Raw genomic sequence first — 13,529 nt, 5'->3', positions numbered from 1 at the left:
TGACCGATGTTCAGCCGAATCATTTTGCTCCATCCACGAGTCGCGACATGAGAAAGTATGTTCGGGCGAGCGTGAAACCATCTGCGAAACTGCGACCGACACATTTTCCACTCTCTTTGTGTAACCTAGACAGTGTCGCAGCTATCCCTCCGGCGAAGTCATATAAGGCTCCCTCGATCAAACTCGCGAGCATCAATGGATGGTCAGAGTGCATCAATTCTGCTCCTGGTGCCTTAGGCATGGTCGTCGACATCCTCCACTTCTGAGGCACAGGACCAGTCCTACAGATAACCATACTCATTTTCCACGTCGGATATTTCGACCCGCTGTCATTGCTTCACAACTGACCCACGGACGCTCGTCAAGCACCCACTTTCCGAGCTCTCCGCATCTCAACCTTTCGAATGATGCAACTCCTGTCCCGGAGAGTGAAACGAAATTCAAAAATGATGCTACGGCCTTGCAATCCCTTGATTCGGTGCCCCCGTTAGCGAGGATTGCTGTTGCGGAAAAAATCCCAGAATGGGGCGAGGTTATGAGTGATAGAGCGGAGGTAGACGAGGCTCACCTGTTAAACTATGACGATCAAGAACCTCCGAGCCTTGAGGCTCTGCGCAATATCCTGAAGCAGGACTACCAAGACGGCCTAAAACGTTTCCTCCCCGGAAAGTTGTTCAACAACAAACCGGACTTGTCGTACACGGATGTCCTTGCTTGGGAGAGAGAGAGTTCAGAAACAAGGTTGCGGAGAAAAGATGCGAGTTTGACTTTCAGCTCTAACTCGGACGTACGACGCATTATGCTTGCCTACCTTCATGAAATCGAGCCAATCCTTGGTGCTTCGTCATACACCACGAGGCTGGAGAACCGTGACACGTTGCTCGAGGAAGCAATACGCAATGTCTTTCCTTCCTCCACACTCAGCATACTTGAAAAAGCAGGATTTGACGCCTCGGATGTAACTTGCTGGGCTTGGATCTTCACCGCTCCTGCAGTTGATCTCGCTATATCTAGATACATTATCTTGATGAACGAGTTTTGCAGTTATGATCCGCCTCGAAAGGTTCCAAAGTTCATAGTCCTACAGCTCCTGAGGTCCCCTTCCATTGGTCAATTCGCTCTTAGGCGCCTTGTTGAGACCCTGTTGCGTGAGTTGCACGATTGCAATGAGCAAAAGTCATATCTGCACTGGTCTCATTGGGCCACCAGGATTTGTCTCGTTGTTCGACTTTTGCGCCATGCCAGGCAGAGTGATCCAAGCCTCCTTCACGAAATTGCTCTGGTTATACGCCATCTGTTCTCCGATATTTACACTGTTCCTGGGCAGGCGCGCGACTCTCTTGAGCTAGACAGGCTGGCACACGTCTATAATCGCCTCCTCAGCTTGATCTCGCTGCCCCGACCAAGAGAACCCTTCAAATGGACTCTCGATCAGCAAAATGCACAATTAGCGCTTGTTTGCTTAATGGTTGGGTTTCAGCCACAACTTCCCGTCTCTCGCGAAGGGTTTCGCGCACTCATCAAAGTCCAGCTTGCTCATAAGAAGACTGGTGAAGAGCGGTCATGGGCAGAAGCAAAATCCTCGTCTTGGCCACCATGGCGACAAGATAAGCTGGGCATCGAAGAAGACCTCGAGTACCCCGGCAAGGAAAGTCGTGCCATGAGGCTTTTGCGACGTATGACAGAGGCAGGCTATGCACATGGGCCCTGGGAGAAGGCTGCGTCTGTTTTGTCTGGATGGGATACTGATAAAAGCCCCACCATTCAAACAAGGTCCATTCTACGGCGCGCATGGAACAATATATTCCCAGGGCGCGAGGTGTTGAAGACAGAAGACACCGTGAGCTCCGAGATCTGGACAGCGCGTATACGCTCCACGCGATCCAAGCTTGAAGCTTGGGCTGCCTTTAGTGCTTATACGACGTCAACACCACTAGCTCAGCGGCAGTACATGCCGTATTATGCAATGCTTGAAAAACTGATGGCCAAAACCGTGGAACCTCAATCTGTTCTAGGATTGACATATCTCCCCGGTGATCTCAAGGAAACCTTTCCAGATCCCATCAACCCCAACCAAAGAGTCTATGTCGAAACACAGGTCCCAACATCGAGCGACTTTTACTTGCTAATGCTTAATGATGGCTTCAAGCCTGCAGGCTCACTTCTATGTGAACTGCTAGATTCCGCCACGAATCTCGAAGCTGGATTTCGATATGTTGTCGAAAGCAAGATGAATGTGGTTCTTCGGGATGTGATACTTCATGCTGAGAATTATCCTCATAATATCTTGAAGCAGAAGCTGAGACTATTACGACCGGATTTCCTTGCTGCTTTCTACCGCTTGCTATGTAGGTACGGGTTTGAGTCGCACCCACAGCTCCATGCGCCTGGCTCTCACCATGGCGAAGCGGGGAAATACACGCCAGAGTACAACAGACCTGGGGTTCGGCCTGTGACGTATGCCCGCCGATTGCTTGAGATTTCGGACCTGAAGGATATCACTACTTGGAACGGGTTTCTCAAAGGCTCGGCCTTGTGTGTGGCTCATGTGCACACGCTCGTTATGGCTGGTTCCTCGACCGCGAGTACATCCCGTGATATCAAGATGGAAGTCTGGCGAAACGTGGAAGAAATATTCACCATTTCGAGTTTGCGGTCGTTGGGGCTTAATCCAGATCTCTACACTTTCCGCCACATGGCCTGGTTGGTCCAGAATCTCGTTGGCGATGCTCATTTATACATTTCCAGTACTCGTCTCGTGGAAATCACGAAATTGATATTCGTGAATGCCGCCTACGGGAAGAATAGCGCTACCTGGTTCGAGTTTACCAACACCATGCCTCCCCTGTCTGTACCCCAATCACATGATATCCGGATGATGGTACGCCTCATGATCGCCGCCCACGATATCAAGGGCCTTCTAGAGATGACCAAATGGCTGAATCACTACGCCAAGACTTTCCAACGGTCGATCACAGATTCTTCAGTTGAATTAGCCGACGAGCAAGAACATCCAACCGAGGTTGAAATCTCACATTTCCGCGGCACGTTGTGCGCGATCCGCTTGTTCCTCGAGGGTAGCAAGGGACTGGACAGCGAAGCCTCCAGCAGCACCGATGAAGAGCTGTGGTTCGAGAGTCCCCTTGAGGCCTACGAGTCTGATGTAGAGCATGCAAGGACCTCCTGCAAACTTTTGAGATGGCCGACCGAGCAGGAGATCCAAACTTTCCTAGAGCAGAACAAGGGGTGGGTCTACAAAGCAGCACAGGCGGCGGATTTTACAAGCAGTAAAGAAGAGGTTTTGCGGAGGAGGACCAATAATCACCACACTGCTGACTCCAAGCAGCAATTGCATATTGAGAGTGAAGAGCCCTGGACGATGTAAAATCCGAATCTCGCCTCAAGGTGGATTCAGTTACGAGCACGAGCACGGATGGACATGATGATGCCAAGCTATAACATTTCTGCAGTCAGATAAAAGAATGTATTAATTGAAATGAGACGAAAAGATCGAGTAAGAAGGTCTTCACTTGTATCATTTCTCCTTCCCCCTCCTTCCAATCCTCGACCCAATGGATTATAGAAGCTGAAGAACCAAAAACACGCCCCTTTCTCCTCCCTTTGCCTAGTTAAGAACTTGAAAAAGATCCGTCCAAAAGAAAATGAAGAACAACCCTCAAAACCAACAACCTCGAAATCAAAAATGATTGCCGACTACGAGTCTCGTCCATGGCATGAAAAACATCCCAAGAAAGGATTAATGTCCGAACCAACCGAGCCACAAGCTAGAGAGGCAGCACTTCAGGAACGAATTGGAGCACCAAGCAAACAGTCGACCAGACAGAGACCCTGATCGTACGAATTGCATCATTTCTGAGCTTTCACCATGTCGCATTAGCCGTTGGCTGTTCCATTGTTGTCGCGGCTGTGAATCAGGTGACACCGTGTTTCCTTCTAGCACAAGCAGGATCGGGGACAGGTCGCCATGTACTCAGCGCCTGGTGAAGGGGATGATGACATGTGGCTCCATGGCTGTCGGATTTGGGTCGACGATGGGGACGGGCTGGAGATTTCTGGACTTCTTGCCCCTCTTGCTTCTCGTGCCTCTCTTGGAGGAACGCCGGTCTTCACCTTGGTAGGGTTCGAGAGAGCGCTTGTACGCATTGACACTGCTGGCCAAGTATTCGCTGCCCGTACTGGAGCGTGAATAGCCCGCAACCAACACCGAGGCGTTGCTGAGTGGCGTCTGCGTCAATCCAGGCCGATCGGAGTACATCTCACAAGCGTGGCCTGTGGTCCAGTGCCAGATTCGGCAATTGATAGTCGAGGTGGGATTGCCGTCGCCACTCCAAACGTTATGCCAGAGGCAGAGTCGGGCACAATCATCAGCGTTTGATGGCGTCAATCCGAAGCGAGCGGCAATGGCGACATGATCTTGTCTTGTCTGGGGTGTACTGATTGACGAGAAGAATGTGTTACCGTTGCAGTCCACTCGGAAAGTATCTTGGCGATTACCAGGTGCGTTGCGGAGTGTGTTTGTTTGGTTATAGACCGTAATCATGGACTTATCGTAATTTCTGGCCGTCGGACCTTCGCATAGACCGAGATTAAATGACGGGTTAGCAACGAGCAGGTATGATCCACTGATGACTTGTGGGTTGACAGAAGTGATTAATCTCGCGCCTTGGCCGTTATAAACCATCGGGTTCGGAGTCAGAGTCCGCTGTGCATTGTATATCTCACAGGCGCTGGTATCCTTTCTATAGATTACCGCTTGACATGTAACGGATCCAGCTGTGTTACAGTGGTCCAGGCAATGGTCCAGAGAGGGTACACTGGGAATGCTTGTTTGCAGTGAGCCTCCGCCGTTTTTCGGATCCTGGTAGCATTCGATTTCGTACACCGAAGTGGGGTTGTTGGCCAGTGCAACCTTTGCCAAATTGTAATCGCCGCCGTATATCGGGAAGGAAACTTGGGTTTGCGCAACGTTCCATCCGGCACAGAGGGTTCCTGTACCGGCATTTGTAACTGATGGATTCGGGACATATTGCGTGGAAGCCAGTCGCACGTAGTCGGGTTGGGACGCGGTCACTGTTGGTGATACCGTCGAAGTAGACAAAGTGGTTGCGGAAACTAAGGAACACCAATGAGTTAGCACCGAACAATAACAAAAGGGACTCGAGTGCAGAAGTCAAATCAAGAAGACGTTTGAAAATCAAGTTCGCGTCTGAGAAGGCCCCCGACGACGTACCCGAGCTGGTCGTCGAGGTATCTGTTGAAGCGACTGTAGTTATGCTTGTAGAACTCGACGAGGGAGTGGTCAAAAATGAGGTAGTCGACGAGCTTTCAAAGCTGGATGTCGTAGAGATCGTGGTCTGGGTAGCACTATCTGAGGACGTAGACGAGGCTGAGGCCGTGCTTGTAGAACTGCTTAGACCCGTAATGCTAGTGGTTGACGCTGATGATGAACTTGGGGAGACATGCGCTGAGCTCGTGATACTAGTCGAGGAGGTACTCGCAGCACTGCCATTTGACATTCCACTTGAAGTTGACGACGAGGCAGAGGATGGATTCGATAGGCTTGTGGATGTAGTGGCTGTCGACGTACCTGGAGAAGACGTAGAAGCTGCGCTGACAGAGGAACTCGTAGTTGCTGCTACCGAAGTGCCAATAGAAGTGGACAAGCTCTGAGTTGTTGATGTGATGGATGTTGTGCCTACAATAGATGTCGTTGTCGCTGACCCGTCTGGACCGATAGAAGATGATGATGACAAGATATGACTTATCGTTGCTGTTGTCGTGACTCCCGCTGAAATGGTTGCGCTGGGACTAGGAGAGCTTGTAGAAATCGATGTACTCGTCGAGGAAGAGCCCCCAGGTGTATTTGTGGAAGTTGTGAATCCGGTCGGGCTTGTTGTGCCCGCGATTGACGACATCGAAGTCGACAAGCTTGTGGATGCAAACCCACCAATAGTTGTCGTTGAAGTAGAAAGACTTGAACTTGAGAAGGCATTAGATGAAGTTGACGTACCTCCATTTGGACTTGTCGAAGTTGTGCTTGTCACTAGTCCAGTGCTTGAGGTAGGCAGTGATGCAGTGGACGGAAATAGGCTTATCGAACCCGTTGAGGTTTGCGGTGCATTGCTCGTTGTCGTCGTTGGTGGAGGGCCCGCCGAAAGAGAAGTGGTTTGGGGATCTCCAGCTGTCGTTGTTGTTCCCGGAGAAGGAGTTGTAGTACTCGCAGTTGGCGCAGAAGGCGAGATTGTAGTTGTCCCTGGGACACTACCTGCACTCGTGCTGCTGATAACAGGGGGCGTGGTACTTGGAGTCGGGGATGAACTCAACGAACTAAGAGAGGATGTCACTGTACCTGGATTAGTGGTGGCTGGAACCACTACGGAAGTAGTGCTTAATTCACTCGTGATTGCAGGAGATGTTGGCTGAGTTGTTGGATTTGTGATCGCCGTCGTAGCAGGTGTTACTGGTGAGCTTGAACTAAATGAGGTTGCTGTGGGGCTATCAGTAGAAATGCCTGTCGTGGTCCCAGGGGCAGCCGGTGAGGTAGTCGATGTTGTAGGAGCCGCAGGTGAGGTCGTCGTTGAAACCGGAGGAGCAACAGGGGAGGTTGTCGTCGTTGACACTGGGGGTGCGACTGGTGTGGTTGTGGTCACCGGAGGAACAGCAGGAGATGTAGCTATTGTTACTGGAGGTGATACTGCGCTTGTCGTTGTTACTAGGGGTGTAGCTGGACTTGTGGTCGTTACTGGAGGCACCACCGGGCTTGTTGTTGCGGGCGGTTGGACAGGGCTCGTTGCCGTCACAGGAGGGTTGGCAGGAGACGTTGTAGGAGATACTGGGGGAGTTGTAGGGGATATGGGAGGTCCAGTCGGATCGGTGGTTGTCACGGGAGGGATGACGGGAGATGTTGTAGGAGACACTGGCGGCCCAACTGGACTTGTAGTGGTCGCGGGAGGTTGAACTGGTGAAGTGGTTGAGGCTGGGGTCCCTGTCGAAGATGGCGTCCCTGGAATTGATGCTGTGTTGGACACCTGTGATGTAGCAGGAGACGTTGGTGGTGATGGGGGAACGACGGGAGAAGTCGTTGCCGACGGAGGAATGATAGGAGATGTAGTTGACATTGACGGAGGAACAGGAGGGGTTGTCGATGCTGCTGGGGTAACAGTCGCTGGCGGAGTGGTTGACGCTGGAGGCACCGGGTCATCCGTCATTGTACTGGCAGAGGATGAGTCTGTTGTGGTCGGACTAAATGTTTGTTGCTGTGTAGGGTCCAGAGTAGATGTTGGAGAAACAGTGGTAGAGGTTGACGTAGGATCGGGCTGAGGCAGATCTTCTATATCATCAGTGAAGTCGACCGGACAGCTTGCAGCTGCTATGCCTCCAAGGATGATACTATAGCAACTCGGAGTCGGAGGGTAGGGGAACCCGATGTACAAGGGGCCACCATCGCATTGGTAAAATTCACCGCCGCCTCGATCCGGAGACTCCCACTTCAAGATGCCATCGACGAAGAAAATCCTTGTTTGAATCTCGTTGGGCCAAGGGACTGCACCAAGCATGGCTGCGTAGTCGGTTTGATTTCGGCCGACAGTATCGTTGCCGCGCATAAGCTTGCCATCACTAAGATAGTATCTCGCTGCGTAGCCACAGTTGTTTCCTGACCCGCCGGTCTCAGTTCCAAATCCATTCGGTCGAGGACCGTCGAGGGTATCACTAGGCGTGGGATCCTGTCTCTTCACCCTTGCTGCTTGTGGGATTGCCATTGCGATCAAGACTGGGGAAGTAGAAGGTATACTAGTTTGAGTACCGCTCTCCAGTCCTTCCCCAATTGTGAAATTCGGTTGCTCTGTGGTCACGGTGATCGTGTTGCCTTGTGAGTCAACAGTGACATATACCAAGGTGACTGGCGGTGTGGGCGTAGCAGCAGGGGGTGGAATGGGCGAGAAAATTGTCGGAGGAGGTCCAAATGAAGTTGTCATGCTCGAGGTCGGTATGGATATGATATCACTCGTTGTAGTGACCGGACCACTCGTTGTAGTGAACGGGTCACTCGTTATTGGCAAGCTCTCACTGCTAGAGGCTGAATCGGATGTGCTCATTGATGGTGCCGTGTTTGATGTCGCGACCGCTGTGGTGCTGCTTCCCACAGGATATATTGTGTTCGTGACGGTCGTGACTATTGTGGTCGTGATATATGTATTTGTAATATACGTCGTCGGGGCATTCTGAATGTTGATCGTTGCGCCATTACCAAAGACATTGATGATTTGCGAGGCTGACTGGAAAAAAGAACTGTAATAGGCTGGCTGTACAACAACAACCTCGGTGGTTTGCGGCCCTGGACAAGGACCGCTAGGCCCATACGTGACCGTTGAAAGAGCTGACTGAGCGTGGACGGCCGCAAACCCCAGAGCCAGATAGGATAAAATGAATGACGACAACGGCCACATGGTGGCCGCTCTTTTGCCAATAAAACAAGATTTAATAACGAGACAACAAAGATGGAGGACTGCAGAACCCCAACAAACGAGTGACTGCTCGGCATGGAAGAGGAAGCAGGATTGAGGAGCAGCTTTAGCTTTTGAGGCGCGATAACAGCGCGAGGTGACAACAGAAGGATCAGAATGCAGCATTCCAAAGGGACTCTACCGTCTCGACCACGATGCACAGACATTATGCCTCAGCATACCTGTAACGCTCGAGCTAGGGGTGACATAGAATGGAATGGGCTTGAATTGCTTCTCATGTCTCGCCTTTGGGAAAGAGAGATTTCCATGCACTAAACAGGGAAGTAGATGTGGCCCTTGGAAAGCCTCTCTCATGAACCAACACCCACCCTAGTTTTGCAGGTAGACACACTTGTGCCCCATTGACGCAGGACCTGAATTAGGTGGACTGGTCTGGTTAGCCACCGTTGCCAGTCAAATGGAGAATACTGAGTAGTACGAGCAACCCTGTCGAAGACCGTCCATCATGCATGGCATGGGAATGGCTTAGGGAACATCGTTCCGTGAAGGCGGGGCCTGTCCGCCGTTCCCGTGGCCCATGGTCTGAGAGCTGGTGAAATGTGCTGGGAGGAGAGACAAGTTATCCCGTGTAGATCATTATATATGTATCAAGTTCAAAACCCTCGGTTTTATGTCAATTAGGTAATAGCACCGCATGCTCGGTATGTACTTGGAGAGTGCTGACGCGCTCGTGTTGTTTTCGATCCTAGATACTCGGAGTCGTATATACCTCGTACCTCCCAAAGGAAGATCTAGGGTCGGTTTGCCAAGCCGGCCTTAAGGTGATTAAGCCTTTTAGCCTGGCTTGCATTGACGTCATGGGTTATCATGTCATTGTCAACCAGTGACCGTGGATGACCTACTTTGTGCCTGGTTCGATCTGCAATCGAAGTTGTGTACCTTGATCGATCGGGCGCCTACGTTTCCGTTTACCAAAGCAGTTTGACGCAGCCACCTGGTGCCAACTAAGGAGGCTAAAGTAACCTTCATCATGCCTTGATTTCTGTTGGCCTTTGCCGTTACTCTCACACCTTTTCCTGCACAGATTTAAGCTTTGCTTCCCACTCTACTCCCACTCCTCCATGTCCATGTTGCTTATAATATCGCCCTGGGGTGTGGTTGGACGGAGCCTCCTCATCTGTTGCTATATCTGTACTTGAAAAGAACGCCCTCAACACTAGGATCTCTCTCTAGACCGCCCGAGCCAAACACCATGGCGCTCCAGCTCCTCTTGACTTCTCTACTCCTCCTTCGGGTCCAAGCAGCACCAACACATGTCTCGCCTGAGGAGATGGCCCTGATCACACCTGCCCCAACAGCAACTCTAGCAATATATGCCCATGCCAGGCGAGGGGTCATTAGCGATCTTACATCTAGGCTTGACTCGTATGTGAGTGGAGTCTTCAGCGAGCTGGGTTCAGCCATTCCGTCGTACGTGACAGAGGGTATTCTACCCAACGAGGTGGATCTACCAACAGGTAGCCAGGTCCTCAGTTCTGCTGGCGTCGGTAGCAATGATATGGCTGCTGTCCCAACACAGGTGCTGAACATCCCGGGCTACGGCAACTGGACCGAAAGTGGCTGGAGCCTCCGCATCCACGGCAATGTCTTCAAACAACCCAATATCTCGCAAGACACCGTGGATGACCTTGCCAATTTCTTCCTCATCGATACTAGTGTCGCCCACTTGCCTCCTTCGCAGCAAGCACAGGCGCGGAATCTGACACGGGAGATATATGTTGTTCAGCAGGGTGATGTTAACATCACGATGGACATCCTCCCAGGACCACAGGCTGGCTCGAGTGGGCAACCTGGTGGTGGTGGTGGTGGTGGTGGTGGAACAACGCCTGCTGGAGGAGAAAACCTGATCACACTCCCCGACCCGACTACCGATCAGGGAGACTTTGACGTCTTTGTCCCTATCGATAATTCAACCCTGGCTGTTCAAGCTGGAACCGGAGAAATTCCTCCTCAACGGGTAAATGTATATGCCCAAGGGACGGATACAGGAAATGCGACGTCATATCTTGTTTCGGATCAAGGTTTCACGATAATCAGTGACATCGATGACATTCTCCGTGTTACCAAAATCTATGACCCGAAAGAAGGTCTTTTGAACTCTTTTGCGCGCCCATTCACTCCTTGGATGAACATGCCAGATATCTACCGAAACTGGTCCGTGAGCCTACCAAATATGCATTTCCATTACCTGACAACGACTCCTGAACAAATCACTCGGAACTATATGGAATTCATCTACAACACCTATCCTGGGGGTTCTTTTGACACCCGCCCGCTGAACTTCAGCGACCTCTCAGCGACGCTTTCCATCCGCAAATTCCTTCTTGACAAGATCTTCCTCACCTTCCCCAACCGCAAATTTATTCTAGTGGCCGACACCAGCAACAGCGACGTGATGAAGGACTATCCGAAGATGGCCACTGAGTACCCAGGACAAGTTCAATGCATTTTCCTGCGTAACACTTCCTCCACTGACCCGACCGATAAATTCCCTTACAACACCGAAGGATTTAAGAACCTCAACCAGCAAAGCTACATGTTCTTCAAGGTTCCCGATGACCTGACAGGGTTGGACATCATCAATGGCCAGTGTTACAACGCCAGTATCCCCCAGAATCTGACGTTTGGATACCAAGGCCTCCCATTCGGCATCGACGACCAGGGAGATGGTCAGAGCGGAAACAGCAGTGGGAGTGGAAACGGAGCGTCACGATTACTCGGGAGTGGAACTGGCTGGGGCAGCATTACGAGCTTGTCTGCTTTCATTCTTGGAGTTCTGATGTTCAACGCATTGTGATTTTGAATGAGTGGAGCATGCATTCTTGGAGAAGAGCATGAGCTGTGCCTGGCATTCGATGGAAGCTTGGTCATATATTGGTGTCGCACTTTAAATATCGTGGTGAAAAGGGTACAAAACTTCGGTCGTGCGGCGAGCAGCTACGCAAGATCAGAAAAATCCGCGGCTACGCTGCATATGCACTACCTACCTATACATACAATCAATTCAACCTCAAATCCTGATAATTCCGCGCCGCGACATTTCCCTTCATGCGCCTGAACTCGGCCGCTGGGCCGCTATATCTGGCAATACTCCTGGTCTGCTTATGCTTGACGTTCTTATTGACGCCGGTCATCCACGGGTCGACCACCTTCGACAAGAGCCCTTCAGAGTACTTGAAGCCGTGGTCCGTCCAATCGGTGACACCTTCATGTGTGGCCTCGATTCTCCTGATATTATTGTCCCAGCAGTACCAGATACAGTCGGTGATCCAGTCGACGGCGTACTCGATGCTGCGCGGAATGTTGCCGAACATCTGGTGCGGGCCCAGCACCATCATCATGTTGGGAAAGCCTTGTACAAAGAGCCCGTATCGGGTCCTCGGCCCGTCGATCCAGTGCTTGTTTAGCTTCTCGCCGTTCACCCTCTGGATGTCTACGGCCGTGAACGCACCTGTCACTGCGTCGAACCATGTCGCATAGATGAGCACGTCTAATTCGATTTCTTCGTCTCGCGTCTTTACGCCCTTCCTAGTGATCTTTTCGATCGGGTCCTCAGTGATGTCCATGAGCTTGACGCTGGGTCTGTTGAATGCTTCGAAGTAGAATGTTTCCAGCGGTACGCGCCTGGTACCGAATCCGTGGTTTTTCGGGATGAGCTTCTCCGCTATGGCAGGGTCGTGGACGCGCTGGCGAATTTTGTTCGCCATAAACTCGCTGTATGCCGCGTTTGCTTCCCTGTTATAACTAATGTCGCTAAAGTTGCTCAGCCATTTTGCAAAGCCTGGCTTAGCATAAAGCTCTGCCCAGAAAGCTTCCCTTTCTCTGATGGGAACGCCGAATGTTTGACGGTTATCCGCGCCGTGAAGGAAGCAGGCGTAGGATTCATCGCAGAGCCGGAATATTTCTGGGTATCGACCTCGGATCTGTTCCATCTCCTCTGGTGTAATTTTGCTATTTCGTAAAGGAGCAGACCAATTGGCTGTTCGTTGGAAGACCGTCAGGTGGCCGACAACTTTGACTATTTCTTGGATTGTCTGGATTCCGGTCGCACCAGTTCCGATGATCCCTACCCGTTTACCATTTAAAGAGGCATTGTCGGGCCATCGAGCAGTGTGCATTGCCACGCCCTCGGAATAATTGATACCAGGGATATTTGGCAGTGTGGGGTGATTCAGAAGCCCCATGCTTGTAATGAGGAATCTGCAGGAATACTGGCAGCCATTGGCGTCTGTCAGAAGCCATGATCGGGTGAGTTCTTGATAGTGCGCAGATACCACGGTGGTATTGAAATGCATGGCCCGCTTCAGGTCGACTTTGTTAGACACGAACTGGAGGTACTTTAGTGTCTCCGTCTGAGGGGCAAAATGCTCAGTCCAGTTCCATTAATCCAGGAGTTCCTGCGAGATTGAGAAGTTGTACGAGTAACTCTCTGAGTCAAATCTGGCTCCGGAATACCGATTCCTAGGCAGTTCCAAAATCAGCATCTTGCGCAGGAAAGGAAGCCATGGTATTTGACAGTGAATCGTGGAGGAAATAGATGGACCAACCAGAACCATGTACCTCCTTCTCCGCTACCAGCTTCGAGGACCCTCACCCGTAGGCCTAACTCTCGCATACGGTATAGAGAAAACATCCCACTCATTCCAGCACCGATGATGAGTACATCATATTCAAATTGGATTTTCGACCCCAGAAATGAGCAAGTATTGGACTCTCCATGGCTGTAGCCATTCCATCAAGGAATATACAACTCGTGTTGTGATAGTGTCTTCCCAAGGGCAGGTGAAGTAGGTGGAAAATGTCTTCTAGTATGGCCTTCATTTCACTCTTGAACGGCGGTGGAAAGGATTAAGTATGGAAGCCACCTTGAACGCCGCTCTTCACTCCGCTCTTCGTCTTGGAGACACTATTGGCCTCAAGGCCTATAGTGCATGCACAACTCCGGGAAAGCTAAGGGAATATCCGGGGTATTGACATCCATGA

General features: G+C 51.1%; 4 protein-coding genes across 4 annotated transcripts; 2 read left to right on the top strand and 2 right to left on the bottom strand.

Moving 5' to 3' along the window:
• Positions 1-535: 535 nt before the first annotated feature.
• On the top strand, positions 536-3,385 carry A1O9_00634 (uncharacterized protein; the record flags this gene model as incomplete). Its single annotated transcript, XM_013409797.1, has 1 exon — positions 536-3,385. The coding sequence occupies one exon, from the start codon at positions 536-538 to the stop codon at positions 3,383-3,385; it is 2,850 nt and encodes a 949-aa protein (XP_013265251.1).
• A 606-nt stretch (positions 3,386-3,991) lies between these two features.
• A1O9_00633 (uncharacterized protein) lies at positions 3,992-8,468 on the bottom strand (the record flags this gene model as incomplete). Its single annotated transcript, XM_013409796.1, has 2 exons — positions 3,992-5,133; positions 5,252-8,468. 2 exons carry the CDS (start codon positions 8,466-8,468, stop codon positions 3,992-3,994), a joined length of 4,359 nt encoding a protein of 1,452 aa, XP_013265250.1.
• A 1,270-nt stretch (positions 8,469-9,738) lies between these two features.
• On the top strand, positions 9,739-11,343 carry A1O9_00632 (uncharacterized protein; the record flags this gene model as incomplete). The annotated part of the gene is made up of 1 exon (XM_013409795.1): positions 9,739-11,343. One exon carries the CDS (start codon positions 9,739-9,741, stop codon positions 11,341-11,343), a length of 1,605 nt encoding a protein of 534 aa, XP_013265249.1.
• A 202-nt stretch (positions 11,344-11,545) lies between these two features.
• Positions 11,546-12,841, bottom strand: A1O9_00631 (uncharacterized protein; the record flags this gene model as incomplete). The annotated part of the gene is made up of 1 exon (XM_013409794.1): positions 11,546-12,841. One exon carries the CDS (start codon positions 12,839-12,841, stop codon positions 11,546-11,548), a length of 1,296 nt encoding a protein of 431 aa, XP_013265248.1.
• Between the last annotated feature and the right edge of the window lie 688 nt (positions 12,842-13,529).

This window comes from Exophiala aquamarina (assembly GCF_000709125.1).
Source record: "Exophiala aquamarina CBS 119918 chromosome Unknown aczIA-supercont1.1, whole genome shotgun sequence".
In the NCBI taxonomy this organism is placed as follows: domain Eukaryota; kingdom Fungi; phylum Ascomycota; class Eurotiomycetes; order Chaetothyriales; family Herpotrichiellaceae; genus Exophiala; species Exophiala aquamarina.
Note: the sequence above shows the minus strand (reverse complement) of the source record. Positions and strands in the feature narration are given on the sequence as shown.